Here is a 14204-nt window from a genome sequence, read left to right as displayed (position 1 = left end):
CATCCTGAGGCGATACTCTTTGACTTACTAAGAACCATATTGTTCATCTTAATTTGCTTGCTAAATTACCTTTGTTTAATCAAGAGGCTCCTCGTGGTCCCTTAAGGCTGATTCATTATACGTATCATTGCTCGTATTTTTCATAAAATCACTCCCTCGGCCCTCTTGTTTAGTAATTAAGTATAAAATGGTATTGAACCTACCTCATTTTTGGTAGGCAGTTTCCCATCCTTCCACTGGATCTCTGCACCCTTGGGTAGCCAATTTTGGTGTGGTTTCTCTGCTGGCTGAACTGTTTTCTGCACTGGCTGTGTTACAGAATGAAGCTCAGTGACCAAAGAGGCTCATTGTCTCCCACACAATAAGTGTATGCAGCACCCAGATAATGTGCACCTAAAAAAAGCCTAAACCCCAAACCTCCACCGCAGACAAGCACTGACGAGTGGGGGTGGGAGAGGAAAGGGGGAGGAATGGATAAATGACGTGGCTTCCTGGCGTGCTGGGGCTGCCAATGGTGTGCTGGTGCTGGTGGCTTCCATGAAGAGGCTAATGGGTTGCAGCATGGGCTCCTTCTAGGATCCCTCAACTGAAATAGCAACTTGGAGTGCTCTCAGCAAGAGGAAACCACATGCCTGGTCATCTTGCTCTTCTGAGAAATGGTGCGACGAACGGAATAGTAAAACCCAAACCTTTCAAACCCCAACAAAGCACAGCCTTTGTAACTGAAGCTTTCCAATGCAATCTGGTTTTGCTTCCTCCTCTCCTTTTTGTCTTTTTTTTTATTCCTTTTTCTTCCTCCTAAGCAACAAGGAAGAGGAAAAATAGAAGAACCAGAAATACAATTTGCAGGGCTGATGGTTCAGGGGAGTAAGTATATTTTAATTCACGCATTGAAGTTGTGGTGCCTTGCTGGAAAAGAAGAAAAAAAAAAAAAAATCTCTGTAAGACTTCAGGTGTCTGCAGAAATTTCATCAAAAGGCAGAGGTGAAAAGTGACAGGTGGTTAACTGGACAGTGCCACGTGTGCTGTCCACCAGTAACATGTGGTTTTGCAGATAGACGTACATCACCGCAAGCTAGATCTCAGCTAAGCAGCCCAGCTCACCTCCTTCATTTCTCTTTTGCACTTTGCTAGGCAATCCCACACCAGATTTCAGCACTGGCAGCTGTAATTTGCAGTCCTTTACTACAGCCGACGGCACTGTGGTAGCAGAGGGAGGGAGCCCAGTTTGGGAAGACATGACAGATCAAATACCTCCAAGTCAAACACGATCAAGGATAAACAGCTGTGGCTGTGTACAAGCTACCCTTGTGCTATCTGATCTAGAACTTGTTCACAAACATGACACTTAGTCTGTAGCCGTGCCCAAATGAGCATCACCTGGTCCTGCAGCAGCCTTTGGCTACTGACTGCAGGTCCTGCCACAGCCAGCCCCGATGCAGCGACACAGGCTGGAGTGTACTTCAGCAGATGCAGCTACTGTCTTTACCCCAGTGTAGTACAGCTCTCCAAATCTAGCCGCGATGTAGAGGGATTTGCTGTATGCCAGCATTATTTACAAACATGTTATAAGGTGCCAGGCTTGTTCAATTGCATTTGACAAGCTGCTTCCCTATAGTGATACCGACTACTAGTACTGATGGACCAACCTCCAAAAGTCACTACAATTCAGCAGCGGATGAAACCGTCTCTCTCTGTTTTGTTCTCTTTACAGGCATTGCCTTGAGAGGTGGCGCTGAATCCTGCTGCCAAGGTAGGCATCTACCCGGTTGTTACCCTGGGTTTGGATGGCTGAAAACCTAATGTTTTAGCTTGATGGTTGACAAAATAATGTTTTAGACTACAATTGTGCCTGAGTGGCTCCCATCGGCAACATTTTCCAGAAGTTCAAGTATGTGATTTATCAATATTATTAGTCACTTGGGCTATGTGGAAATGTTGTCATTTAGTGACTGTGCAGTTAATTCGTGTATGTCCTTTTTTGTTTTACTGGGAACTAGAGAGACCATGCTAGTGCAGCAGAAAGGAAGGGAAGAATGTGAATCACTGGGCTTTTCAAGCAGTGACTGCAGAACTATCTTCTGCCTAATTTATTCCCCAGCTTATACTGGCTTTGGAAAGTGCCTGAAGCTCAGGCATGGTGTGCAGATCTCAGAAATGAAGCTGCTGTGCAGCTGAAGCAGGAGAGCATGGGAACTGACTGACAAGCAAGGAGGAGGTCTGTAATCCACCAAAAGTCTGTGCAAAGACAAACAGATCAGGAACTGTCTGAATAAATGCACTTAAAGATGAACTCACAGAATAGAAATAAGTAAGTGGTGGGGTTAATGAGTGGACCTCACATTCCTGCCTGCCTTAAAGTCATGAATCAGCTGCTGACGTTGGCTGGTCCCTGGAGGAAGGGGGGGGTCAGAAAAAGACGCTGCAGCAGTCGGATGCGCATGCGGACACCCACGCACGTGGGCTGGGAGGGAGATCCCTGCATGCCCAGGTTCCCTGTGGTGTCAGGAGCTGTCAGGAGAGAGGCAGAGCCTGGAAGGAGCAGCCAACGTACGTGGCGCTTTTTATCACCAGGAAGGGGATGCTGTAAACAATTTAAAGCCAACACATTTTTCCAGCTGCAACAGCCATCTCTATCCTTTGCTTGGATGTTGCTAAGGCTGAAGGTTTGGTCTTTATTGAAAGGTGTTTGCTGTAGCAGCACCCAGGTTTTCAGGACTGTTTGGAAGGACTTTCAGAAGATTAGAGTGTTTCTGGCAGAAAATAAAACGGTTAAAGCCGACAAGAACATTTCCTATGAGCAGAAAAATACATCAACTGGGTTTGCAGTTTTTTAAATCAAGTGCAGTTCCGTTTGTGGTCGCTAAGTGGTGAAGTTCAGCTATAAGGACTTATCAACAGTGTCTGCAATCTTGTGGGAAGTTCTATTTATCTTCTCTTTCAAAATTGTAGAAGGGCTAAGGTGAGGACACCAGCAAAGCTTGGAATGAATCTCTGCATAGGTCTTGCGCCCTGCTAGGAGGCTTTGGTGCAAAAGGACATAGTTTCAGCAAATCTTCAATGTTTTTTTCAGTTTTGGAAGTTCTGAGATGCTGACAATCAGAAATTAAATGTTTGCTGGTGAATCTCCATTTCGAGGTTGGCAGTTTTCTCTCTGACTTGGTCCAGAGCCTGTTGGAGCTATTTGCATTGCTTAATAGCTGTAAAATGGTCTGGCAAACCCCACAAGAACTGTTTTTCATTGAGTTCACTTTTTGGTCAGGCCAGAATGCCCTTTGAGAAACCTTGCAGGAAAATGCAACTAGGAAAATAACTCAAGGAAAGGAAAATGAGATGTGATACCTCAAAGGAAAAAGACAATAATATGAAGCAATCGCAGTTAGGAGAGTGACGGGAATGAATGATTGAACCTACTCAAAAGCACATCTGAAATGTTTCTTTAGAGGAATACTGACACTTGAGCTGTTTCTATTTTCAGATAATTAATTACCACTTGGTAGAGGAGAAGGAACGGCATATGCGTAAGCATGTCTGAGAATTTTTTTTTGTCACGTTATGATTTCGGCCTGTTGGCTTCCCCCAACCTATTTGCATGATTCAAGGTTAATCTGTGCAGCAATTCAACTAAAAGAAAACATTTTTAGTGCAATCATAGTCATCTGGAGTGGTAAGACTTTGCAAAAATGTAAGCCACCTAATCAGAAAGCTGAAACAAGAAACACGGTTTACCACTACAAGTTTGATTAGCAAATGAGGTCTCGCTGCCTGGTTACCCCACTGCGCGGTGTGTGAGGGACCTGTGGGCTGAGGGCTGTGTTGGTTTCAGCAACATGATCACAGCTGGCAGAAAAAGAGAAACACAGTCCTAAAAATGACAAAGCAAGAAGGCACAAAAACAATGACGCAAAATGGCCGTGTGAGTTATTTTTATGTCGCCTCAGGTGAGGGCAGAGGGGAAAGGGTGCGCTTGTGGGACGGCAGCCCTGTCTTTCCAAGGAGCAGGGCTGAGGAAGGAGCATGGGCCTGTGGAGATGGGGGCAACCTCAATGGAGGAGAGGGGAGACCGAGGTTTTGCTTTTTCCCTGAGGCGACATATGACCTAGGTCCTGGGGTGGGTGCTTGGTTTCCTCTGGTCTCCTTACCCGGAAAAAAACTTGTGTTACAGCAGCGTCAGCAGCTCCTGGTTTACACGTGGGGTGCAGATCCCCAACTGGGTCCTCTGAGTTCCATACTGGGGACATTTGTACTACTCGTTACAGCGTGACTATTGACCTGGGCTTCTTTCCCTGAGCTCAGGTCAGGGCCAGGGTGGCCTTTCCTCCTGCGCCCCGCAGACGTTGGGTGTTCAGCCAGCTTAGAAATCTGGGCTTGTATTTAGGCACTCGCAAAAACCTAACCTTATGGAAAAGGCGCTTGTGAAAAACCCAGCTTCATAACCCGTTACACCGGTCCATCTAGCAGCCCAGCTGGGAAATCTTCAGTTTCTGGCTCTGACATTTGTTGTCATGTCCCCTGAAATTTTTGTTATGCAGTTAAGCGCGAGAGAGGCAGGAGGTTTTTATGAGGTGCCTCTTACCGTACGTCTCTTACAGTGGGAATGTCCCTACAGTAAGAGCGAAGTGTATAAAAAAGGGGAAGCCGCACTCAATGGATCAGTCGCTCGCTCGCTCGTCTCACTGAGCGCACAGCTAAGATGATGGTCGCTTGTCTGCTCCTCTTCAGTGTCTGGACCGTCGCGTCAGGTAACTCCCTTGTCCGTCTGTCTGTATCGTTATCGTAATGGCATGAGGGACCTGGGTGGTCCTGCCGGCCTGGTGCTGTGCTGCTGGGTGCTGCCGTCCCCAGCTGGCGTCCCTCCCAGGGCGAGCCCAGCAGTGACGGGGCACTTGTGGCACTGCACACGACAGCACCGCTCGCCTGGGCTTCAGACGCGTCGCTGCTGGTTGCGTTGACAGCATCCTCTCCTTAATTTACCACTAGTGTATTTATAAGCTGCAGCCAGGTATATGAATTTATTGCAATTTGCAGATCATAACCCAGGCGAATGTCCAAATGCTTCCAATGACCTGTATGTCTGAAGTTTGATTTCATCTCCTGTTGTGGCTGGGATTTGGGTCAGAGTATGGCACTGATTTGCTTTAGCCAGGGCAGAATTATTTGCAGTGATGGACATGGTGCTTGCAGGTCTCTGCTCAGGCCGCTAAAAGCGCGGATGTGTTACATTTGGTTTTGTAATTAGAAATCATGTAGAAAAGCCTGAATTTGTTTCAAACTAGCTTCCATGGTCATAGTTTATATTCTGACTATGGCACTACTGAGCTCTGAAAAGCAAAATGACTGGCACAGCTTCACAGCCGGCTTCTTGGTCTCCGGCGGAGATCTGTCTGGCCATGGCCACAGCCATGGAGGGGGAAGGACCTGGGAGAGCTTTGTCGGGCGGGTTAGCCAGGTGTACTTTGGTGAACTGCAGACAGCCTCACTCCTCTTTAAAGCCTGCAAAGATACTTCCCTTTCTTGTAAATTGAATTGTATGTTTACAGTGCTATAACTGTTCCTGCTGACATCTCCCTTCCTATGCTGATGTACACAAATAAACTTTAAAAACTATTATCCTAAGAGGACTGTGGAGCTGAGCTGTCAAACCTGGGAGTATCCATTTTGCTTGCCTGTCCCCTTAATAGTTTTTCCACATGTGTCTGTGAATTGGAAGAGGAGACTGATTTTTTTTTTTTTTCTTTTCCCGGGAGATCTTTAATACCAGGGCATTTATGCTATGAAAGTTTTCCGTCCGTGGACCTTCAGCAGAGTCTCAGCTGCTTCCCAGCTGCAAAGCCTCAAGCCTGAGATAAGAGGATGGATGCAGTTTGCCTCTGCTCCTGCCTACCTTCCTTTTTCCTTCTGGTTTTCTCTTCTCTTGTCAGTCTCTGACAAGAGTGGGTGCATGATGTGTAGTGATACACGTAATAATTTTTAGCAGCTTTACTGATTTGCTTCTCTCTGCACCACAGGAGGACTCAGAGAGCCGTCTGGTTATTAGCATGGCTGAACATTTAGGGAACTTCTCCGCGGGCGCCTATGGGATAACAGTCTTAGCGGACAGAAATCAATTTCTCCCGGCACCACAGCTGCCTTTCTTGGTGCTGCTCTCTGCAGCACAGATACCAGGCATGCAAGGTGCTTTGTGTGAGAAGTGTCAGGTCCAGCAAAAATCTCAGGGCAGTTCTTTGGAGCTGTGTTTTCACTGTTTCCCTGGATGGAGGGGCAGAGAGACCCTCCAGAGCTGCTCTGCTCAGGAGTGAGGGCAAAGGGCTGGGGGGCTTCTGAGGGGGGTGGGTTGCAGGAGGGTGGTGAGAAATGCTGAGTGTGGCACCTGCTTCTCCCCCAGGCTCTGTGCAGGTGATGCACACAACGGTCCAGTCGGTCCGGGTGGGAGGAAACGTTACTTTTTCATGCCGGTTGGTCACAAAAGAAGATGTGCTACAGGTGACCTGGCAGAAGGAGACAGACGGGGCTGAAGACAACATAGCGACTTATAGTACGATGAACGGCAAAAAGATAGCAAAGGGCTATGTCGGTCACGTGAGCTTTGCCCACACTGAGTTACAAGTCTCAGCCATCTCCCTTCATGCTGTCACCCTCCAAGATGAAGGATGCTACAAGTGCATCTTCAACACATTCCCCTTGGGGGCTGTCTCCAGCAGGATGTGTCTCAAGGTTTACGGTAAGGCATCATAATTGCGTATGGGCTGTCATCTGAGGACCAAGTCATTTTCCCTGGGGAAAACCTTCCCTGACCACTGGTCATTGCTAAATTGCTGCAGGAAAGGTAGCTCAGCTTCCTCTCTAGCTCTCCCTCCCTCTCTGGTTTTACCTCTGATGGGAAACCAGCGCTCAACAGTTCTTTAATTTTCTTCCTCTTTAAATCAACAACAGCAAGATCCAAAAGCTGATGTGTAACCCATGACTTCCTCCAAGTTTCCCTGACCGTGTGCTGTGCTGACAGCTGGCCTGCCGCAACCATGAACGCCATGCTCCTCTGCTTCCTTTCACTGCTGCTTTTGCCTCCTAAGACTAGAAATCAGGCACTTTTTTCTTACTCTGCCTTTGGTCTTAGAAAAATTCAAGGTATTCAAAAGGCAGAGAGGCATATGCATGACCAGAGTATCTGGAAGCTGATTTTGAAGCTATAGTAAAAATGACAATAGTTAGCCTGGGCTTAGGAAAGGGTTGCAAAAAAAAAAAAAAAGGCTGAAAAATAGCAGAGCTTGTGGGCTTTGCCACATGAATATCTTGTGCAGGCCAGCATCAATTAGCTTCAAGAAGAGAGTTAAAACAAATCATGAGTCGAGGTAGCAATATTTGACACCTCCATACAAAATCATCAGCTAGCAAGTACAAGCTGAAATATAGGCAAATAGATGAACTCAAAAGGAGCAAGAGTGAAAAGCTGTTTATCTTCTGAGAGAGGTTCTTGGTTTTCTGCCAGTGAGAAAGCTGAGACATTAAACATGCCCTAAGGACACCCTGTTGGCTCCTGACTTTCTCATCAGTGACTCTGCTGTGGGGATGCTGGCCAAAGATCATGTCCCACGTGGAAAATATCAGTGTCTGGGACCTGCTGCTGGTGATATGATCCCTGCAGAGTATTTTGTTTATCCTTAGTACCTTCTGCTGACAAAGACGCAGACGCATATGCCCACACACATACCCACATGCCAAGAGTCCTCTGCGTGGAAAACAAAATGTCCCTGGCTTATAGGGGAAAGATGACTTAAGCAGTAGGGGAAGGAGGGGAGATGGAGGGCAGGAAATACAAGGGAAAACCAAGCCTGGAACAAAAGCTCTTTCTCCTCTTTCTTGGGAAAGCTCCCAGAGCAGAAAAGAGAAATTAGGAGAAATTCACTCAGTATTTCAGATATGAAGAGGAGGGTAATCCTTCAGCCAGCCAGCCATTCAGAGGGTAAATACTGATTATACATTACAGAAAAATATGGAAGTGCCTTGTAGAGGGATCCCATTCTTGTTTATCATGAAAATCTGAACACAGCGTTAGATTTGTTTTGTTGTTTAGTTTGGTTTGGTTTTTTATTCAAGTGGGGGAAATATTTCCCAAAATCACCAACCTTGTGGTTATGATTCATCCTTTAGCAGAGCAGTACTTTAAAAAACAAATGTTTTTCTGCTGTTACACACATTCCCATTAGCATCTCAGATGAAAAATCCATCAGACGAGAAGGGTTTCACTTCTCTCAGGTAGGCACGAGCCCGCAGCTCCTGCTGCCCCAGCGTGGGCTTGTAGGCCACTGCCAGGGGCTGGCTCACCGTGGTCATGGTGGCTTCCCTGAAATATGCTTTATTGAACATGTCCTGGAGGGTCACCGTGAATAAACTAAGTGTTCGGCACTGTGACAGAAGATCTCGGTTAACATGTGGTGTACTTCATCGGAGCTAATTTATGCAATGCTACTTAAAAGCCACAGTCTTACTCCCTTATACCCCAACTCATAATGATGGGAACAACTTGTCTGAACAAGCCCAGAGGACTCCTGGGATGGAGTGTGAAGCCAGCAGGAATCTCCCAAGGCTCAGGGATTCAGCGCAAGGTGAGCAAGTCAGAGTCACCAGCTGAAAATGAAACGCTGCCATGTCTTTGCCCTCAAGAGGGGACTGCCAGGGAGTTTACAGGCTGGTAATTGCCCGATTACAACAGCATTCGCAAGAGGGGCTGTTCCAGGACAGGCACCCTTGCTGTGTAATGAGGGGAAGTGAAACGGCGTAAGAACTGGATACAACACTGTGAAAAAAGAAACAGGTATGACTGGAGGAAACTCAGACCTGCCTGGCTGAAAACACCAAACCCAAGAAGCAGCAGAAATTTCCTACCCTGTAGCAAAACCCATTTTGGAACAGAATAGTTTCAAGTGTGCTTGGCTGGTCTCTTTTGAACTGCCTGCTCCCCTTCCCCCTCCATTTTGCTTTGGAAATGTTTTGCCGACCTTCAGCACCAAAGGTGATGAGAATGACACCCAGGAAGGGGATTGACTGAGCAGATACGGAGAAAGGGGATGTGCTACACGAGAATGGGCAAGACTTGCTGGGTCACAAAATTCCCTGGGCATTTGCTGGGCCGTCTTCAGAGACTTTCTGCCTTCATTGTGGATGGCACCATTCACCTGGAAGTCTCGAGCACAGAGGAAAAATGCCATCACTATTTCTTAGACAGGGAAACCGAGGCACAGTGTTGCTAGTGAACACCCATATGGTTGGAAAAGGCTTTCCGTCACCACAAGGCATACTGTAATTCCTAACATTTTTTTATCAGTCTCTCTGAGACCACTGTCAAGCCTTTAAATACAAAAAGCACATCATGACCTGACAGTCCCCCTTTAATTACAGAAGGTCATTACAGATAATCAAAGCTGATGCACTTCACTAGAAAGTCCCATCTTCAAATACCTGGGAACACTGCCACAGCTTGAATTCAGGAACATTTGCATTACTGCTCTGCAAGAGCTACTAAAGCAAGTACTTGCCCACAACATCCCTTGTAGGTACTTTTTCACTGGAAACAAATATTTTGATGAAAGGCAAAAGAAGCAGTTAATTTAAGTGTATGCATCAAACATCAACAGTGGGCACATGCTAACAGTGTAGCAGGACTTTACTGCAAAAACAAGCACTTAGAGGTTTTGACTGCATCTATTACAGACACTTGCAGAGGGGAAGCTCAACCCCACAGGGTTTTTTTCACATGATACTCAGTCCTTGGGGTCCAATGTGAGAAGAGAGGACTGCTTAGTCAGAAGAAGAGCAGATGTGGAGAGTGTGTGTGTTTCTGCCAAGATACTAAGCAATTTTTCTCATCCCCTCTGGAAACACTTGTGACAGCTTTCCTTTACTGCTTTTGGGTGTTGCAACCTAATATTTGAAGTTAATGTTCGGGGTGGATATGTTATTTTTATGCATCCCGTGAGTGAAAGAAGAAGTTCAGAGATAGTTTATTAATCAAAACATAAACTGCTTGTGACACTTGTCTTTTCATATATGGGAGATTTTGAGAAGTTCCAGCTGAAATCCCCCCACATGCTTTTCTTGTTGCTCTTTAAGCAACACTAGCAGGTTTCGTCAACTCTGTGGGGTTTGAGTTTCTATCCATGGGTGACACAAAAAATGAGAAATACCCACTTTTTTTTTTTTCTTCTAGGCAGGCACAACCATAGTAAATAAATAAGGTTCAACCATAAAAAACAAAAAAAAAAAAAAAAAAAAAAAAGCAAAACTGATGGTATACAATTTCTTGCTTCCACCCTCCGGCAGTTATGGCTTGGAAGATCCAGACAACTTCGTGAGATGCATCTGGAATTGTACCAGGAGGTTATAGGCATTATGATGCATCTGGCACAAGTCTTTTCTCCCTTTCACAGGATCATTCGGTGTCTGCTATACCACATTCGCGTCCAAATATTCGTTTACCTCCCAAAAGGAAAAAGAATCATTTTTTTCCTAAGAAGAATAAACAGATTTTTTTTGTTGTTTAAAAGTAGGATCAGTAAATGATAGTGATACGTTTGATATTGTTGGGACAATAATTAATTTCAGCATCAATATTGTGCTGAACATTGTTATTTTTGCTATATAAATAGTAATATACACATGGAGTACTGCTAAATATAGTAATAGATACTTTTTTAATCAGAGGGCATTCATATTAACTCAGACTTGCATGAAACTAGAATTGCTACTGCACTTAAATGGTTTTTAAAAAGTAATATTCTCAGAAACAGGGACCTAGAAGTAGAGTGTGGTTTGGACCCCTATACCATCAGCACATGTACTGAAGTAGAAGGCAGCTGGTGAGCTGCTATACAGAAACCTGTGGATTGCACTCTTGGCCTGAGCAAACTGAACTAATTAGACTGGCTTTGAGCAGGGGTTTGGACTAGATGACCTCCAGAGGTCCTTTCTGACCTGAACTATGGTATGATTTTATGGCTGAGGAGTAAATAAGTGATTTTCCACAGGGGATAGACGTGTCCTTATGTGTTCAGATCTCCCCTGGAGTTCTACCCAGGTTGAAAACAGCTTCCTGCACTCCTCCCCTTTCTTTATTCATTGCAAATACTATTTGTATAACTAGAAATCAACAAGCAGGCTTCATGCGAGTGAGTAAGCATAAATGAAGCCTGTAATTCATCCTTCTTGCTGACTAAGGCTAAATGTGATAGCATCCACAAATCTTCTAGGGTGAGAAGGAGTTCAGAAGAAATGATCTTTAATGAAGGTTTTGAGGGATATTGTGAAACCCCCAAAACCCAACAGTAGAGGGAAGAAAGTTGTACAAGCCCAAAACCTCCACAGGTGAAATCCTGCGGCGTAACCACATACGAATTCACTCTTACTGTCTTGCATAAATAGATGCATTTAGTCCTTTGGTCCACAAGCCTACACATCTCAAACAGCAGTAAAGTTAATCCTGCAGATACGTGTGAGGGAAAAGAACAAGAATTTTGACTCATTGAAGCAGTTCAGCCCTTTCAGAGGAAGGAGGACGTGTGGTTTCATGGTTTGACTCCCTGTTGCTTTTTACTCGTTCACAATCACTTCTCAGTTGGGATGCTGCAGCGCTGCTGTTAATAACAGAATTAAAACACGGATGCTTCTACGTTCTTGTCCTCTGTTTTTGCCAAGCTCTTCATTTCCAGACTGCTGCCTGATCACTTCCATGTTTATTTGTTACTGCCAGGGCTTTGGGGAGGGGGAGGCAAGATTAGATATCAAGGTTGTTCTCCAACATAACGGTAAATACAGATGCTTTTTGCTCAAACCTGAGCAGAAAGTAACAGATTTTGTCACTTTGTGTTTTACAGCCATCTCGGACCCCAAAGTGGAGGCTAAGCTCATACCCAGTCCAGACAAAGCGGAGGACTCTGAGAAAGTGGTGGGGATGAGCTGCTCAGCAACAGGGAAGCCAGCTCCAAAAATCACCTGGCACCTTCCCAGCATCCTGCAGCAGAAACCAAGGGAGTACCACATCAAGCTCGGCAACGAGACTGTGACCGTCATCAGCAATTTCACCCACGCCAACCCCAAAATCCTCCAGGAGCACCCCATTGCTTGTGTGATCCAACACCCCTCTCTAAACGTGACCCTGGTCCTGCCGACGGACAGCCTGGAGCAGGGTCAGTATGAAACCCTGCTCCTGTCCTGGAGTGGGGAGGAGATGGCGAAACACCTCCTGGGGTAGATCAGGAAAATCCGCAGAGGGTTGGGGGCAGGTGGGGAAGGCACCTGGAAAAGCAGCCGGGGCTGGGCTTGGGAAGTGTGGAGGAGGTGCCAGGGAGCATCCAGACACCCCAGGCAATGGCATACAATGTCTTACAGCTCATCATGTCCCCTACACGCCATGACGTGCCCCAGCTTCCCTGCCTCTGCCAAGGACTCGCAGGGTTTCTCTGTCACATAGCCTGACACACCAACAAGACGCGTCGACTTTGGGTAGCTTGGAGGGACTGGGTGTCGCACGCCCAACCGCAGCATCAGACCCCACGCACAGGTCTGCTGGCAGTGCCGCTTGTGTGCGTGCTGGCATATGCTCCCAGTGTCCCTATTTACCCCGTCTCACCTCGGGGGACTGGCCAAGGCATGTCTGAAACGGGTTAGGGGTTGTTTTATCTTCTTCGTGCACAAACCGAGTACCTGCTGCTTTCCCCACAGGTCCAGACAGCAGCATGGCACCGGCCGTTGCCATTGCAGTGGGGGTGCTGGTCACCCTCACTTCCCTCCTCCTTCTCGCCTGCCTCCTCCGTCGCTGCCTCAGGCACCTACGTGACCCAGAGAGAAACCCAGCCCGGCCATGCTGGGTAGGTCTGCCTTTCCCCGGGGTGCTGCAGGGCTCGCCCCCACCGGTCACAGGGTTCGATGCTGGGACCCAGCTCTGCCCGGCCACCCCAGGGCTGGCTGTGTGCTGCCCAGCCCCAGCTGCACCCGGGTTGGAGAGGGACAAAGACGTTAACCCCCAACCAGACGGCTGGGTAGCAGCACACTGGGAAGGGGAAACCTGAACACGCTTAGCCAGGCCTATAATTGCCCGGCAGTGATGACAGAAAACATTCCCAATGACAAGGCGTGCTGCAGAGGAAGCGTCACTGTTACTATATTTATCCAGAAAATAGTTGTGCAAGCAGTGGCCGTACCCTTGCACCATCCTTCCGCATCTCCTAAAATAACCTCGCTCCGGCACAGCCAGTGCACCTTGCGGAGGAAGCGGCTTTGAGGATGTGTCTCACACAAAACGGGGTGTTAGAGGAAGAGCGTGCCTCTGGGAGGAAAGCCCGGGGCGCCACGCGGCGACAGGGGCTGAGGCGCTGCTGGTTGTCCACTGGGGCTGTCGAGCTCGAGGCAGGGGGAAACTGAGCGAGGTAGCATCGTCTCAGAAAATCACAGCCCAGTTTTGCGCTGAAGGCACTGCAGCCTCCTTGCGGGATATGCCTAGAGCATGCACCCTGGCTTCTGACTGAGTGTTTTGGAGAAAAAGAAGCGGTGGAGGGAAGTGCGATACATGTCTTCCATGGGTGCCATGCCTCTAGGTCCAAGGTGGAGCCTGCTGGGGTATTGTGAGGGGAAAACTTTAGCGTCCCCTCACACAGAGAGATGCAAATAGCCACACAAATATATAGTAACACAAATAGCCCGTATCTTTACCCCCACACTTAAAACATCCATATATTTTGAAGAAGACAAAAGGTCCAACAACCTCTCTTTTTTAGGTCCTTCCTGCCTGTACTAAGGCCAAGAAGTGCGGGCAGTATGGTGCTGCGGGCAGGCAGGCTCCCGCAATGCCCCCCAGCCCCGGCCCACTGCTGAACACCTGAGCAGCTGCCTGCCCTACACATGCAAGAGAGAAACGTCTTACAACGGTACCTTGGGCTTCCAAGCAAACCCGCTGTGACTCACTCCAAGAGAAATACAAAAAAGGACAATTTATAATAGATGTTTATTTATTTTGTTACACTATAATATTCCGTTTTGTAGAAAAAAAGCTGTAAAGTATTTATTTGAGACTCAGGCTGACTGTGTGGATCTGCATAATGAAACTGATGTTTTGTATTTTCTGGGGGTTTGAATGTTACGTTTATTCCTTTCTGATATTTTAACGTTGCAAGCTTAAAACTGGGTGGGGGATTGTCTGAAAGAGGGCAGCATTT

At 46.9% G+C, this 14204-nt stretch overlaps 1 protein-coding gene across 1 annotated transcript; it reads left to right on the top strand.

Moving 5' to 3' along the window:
• The first annotated feature begins 4693 nt into the window (after positions 1–4693).
• On the top strand, positions 4694–13871 carry LOC104831836 (OX-2 membrane glycoprotein-like). Its single transcript, XM_010567656.1, has 5 exons — positions 4694–4742; positions 6386–6721; positions 11868–12179; positions 12715–12860; positions 13767–13871. Exons 1-5 carry the CDS (start codon positions 4694–4696, stop codon positions 13869–13871), a joined length of 948 nt encoding a protein of 315 aa, XP_010565958.1.
• Positions 13872–14204: the final 333 nt, after the last annotated feature.

This window comes from Haliaeetus leucocephalus, unplaced genomic scaffold (assembly GCF_000737465.1).
Source record: "Haliaeetus leucocephalus isolate CR32 unplaced genomic scaffold, Haliaeetus_leucocephalus-4.0 Scaffold228, whole genome shotgun sequence".
Lineage (NCBI taxonomy): Eukaryota > Metazoa > Chordata > Aves > Accipitriformes > Accipitridae > Haliaeetus > Haliaeetus leucocephalus.
The sequence above is the reverse complement of the archived record's forward strand: the minus strand, read 5'-3'. Positions and strand labels throughout refer to the sequence as shown.

Coding starts and splice junctions, on each gene's coding strand:
- LOC104831836 (XM_010567656.1), top strand. CDS start 4,694: ATGATGGTCGCTTGTCTGCTCCTCTTCAGTGTCTGGACCGTCGCGTCA. Junction 12,180..12,714: donor GACGGACAGCCTGGAGCAGG/GTCAGTATGAAA, acceptor CTTTCCCCACAG/GTCCAGACAGCAGCATGGCA. Junction 12,861..13,766: donor ACCCAGCCCGGCCATGCTGG/GTAGGTCTGCCT, acceptor TCTCTTTTTTAG/GTCCTTCCTGCCTGTACTAA.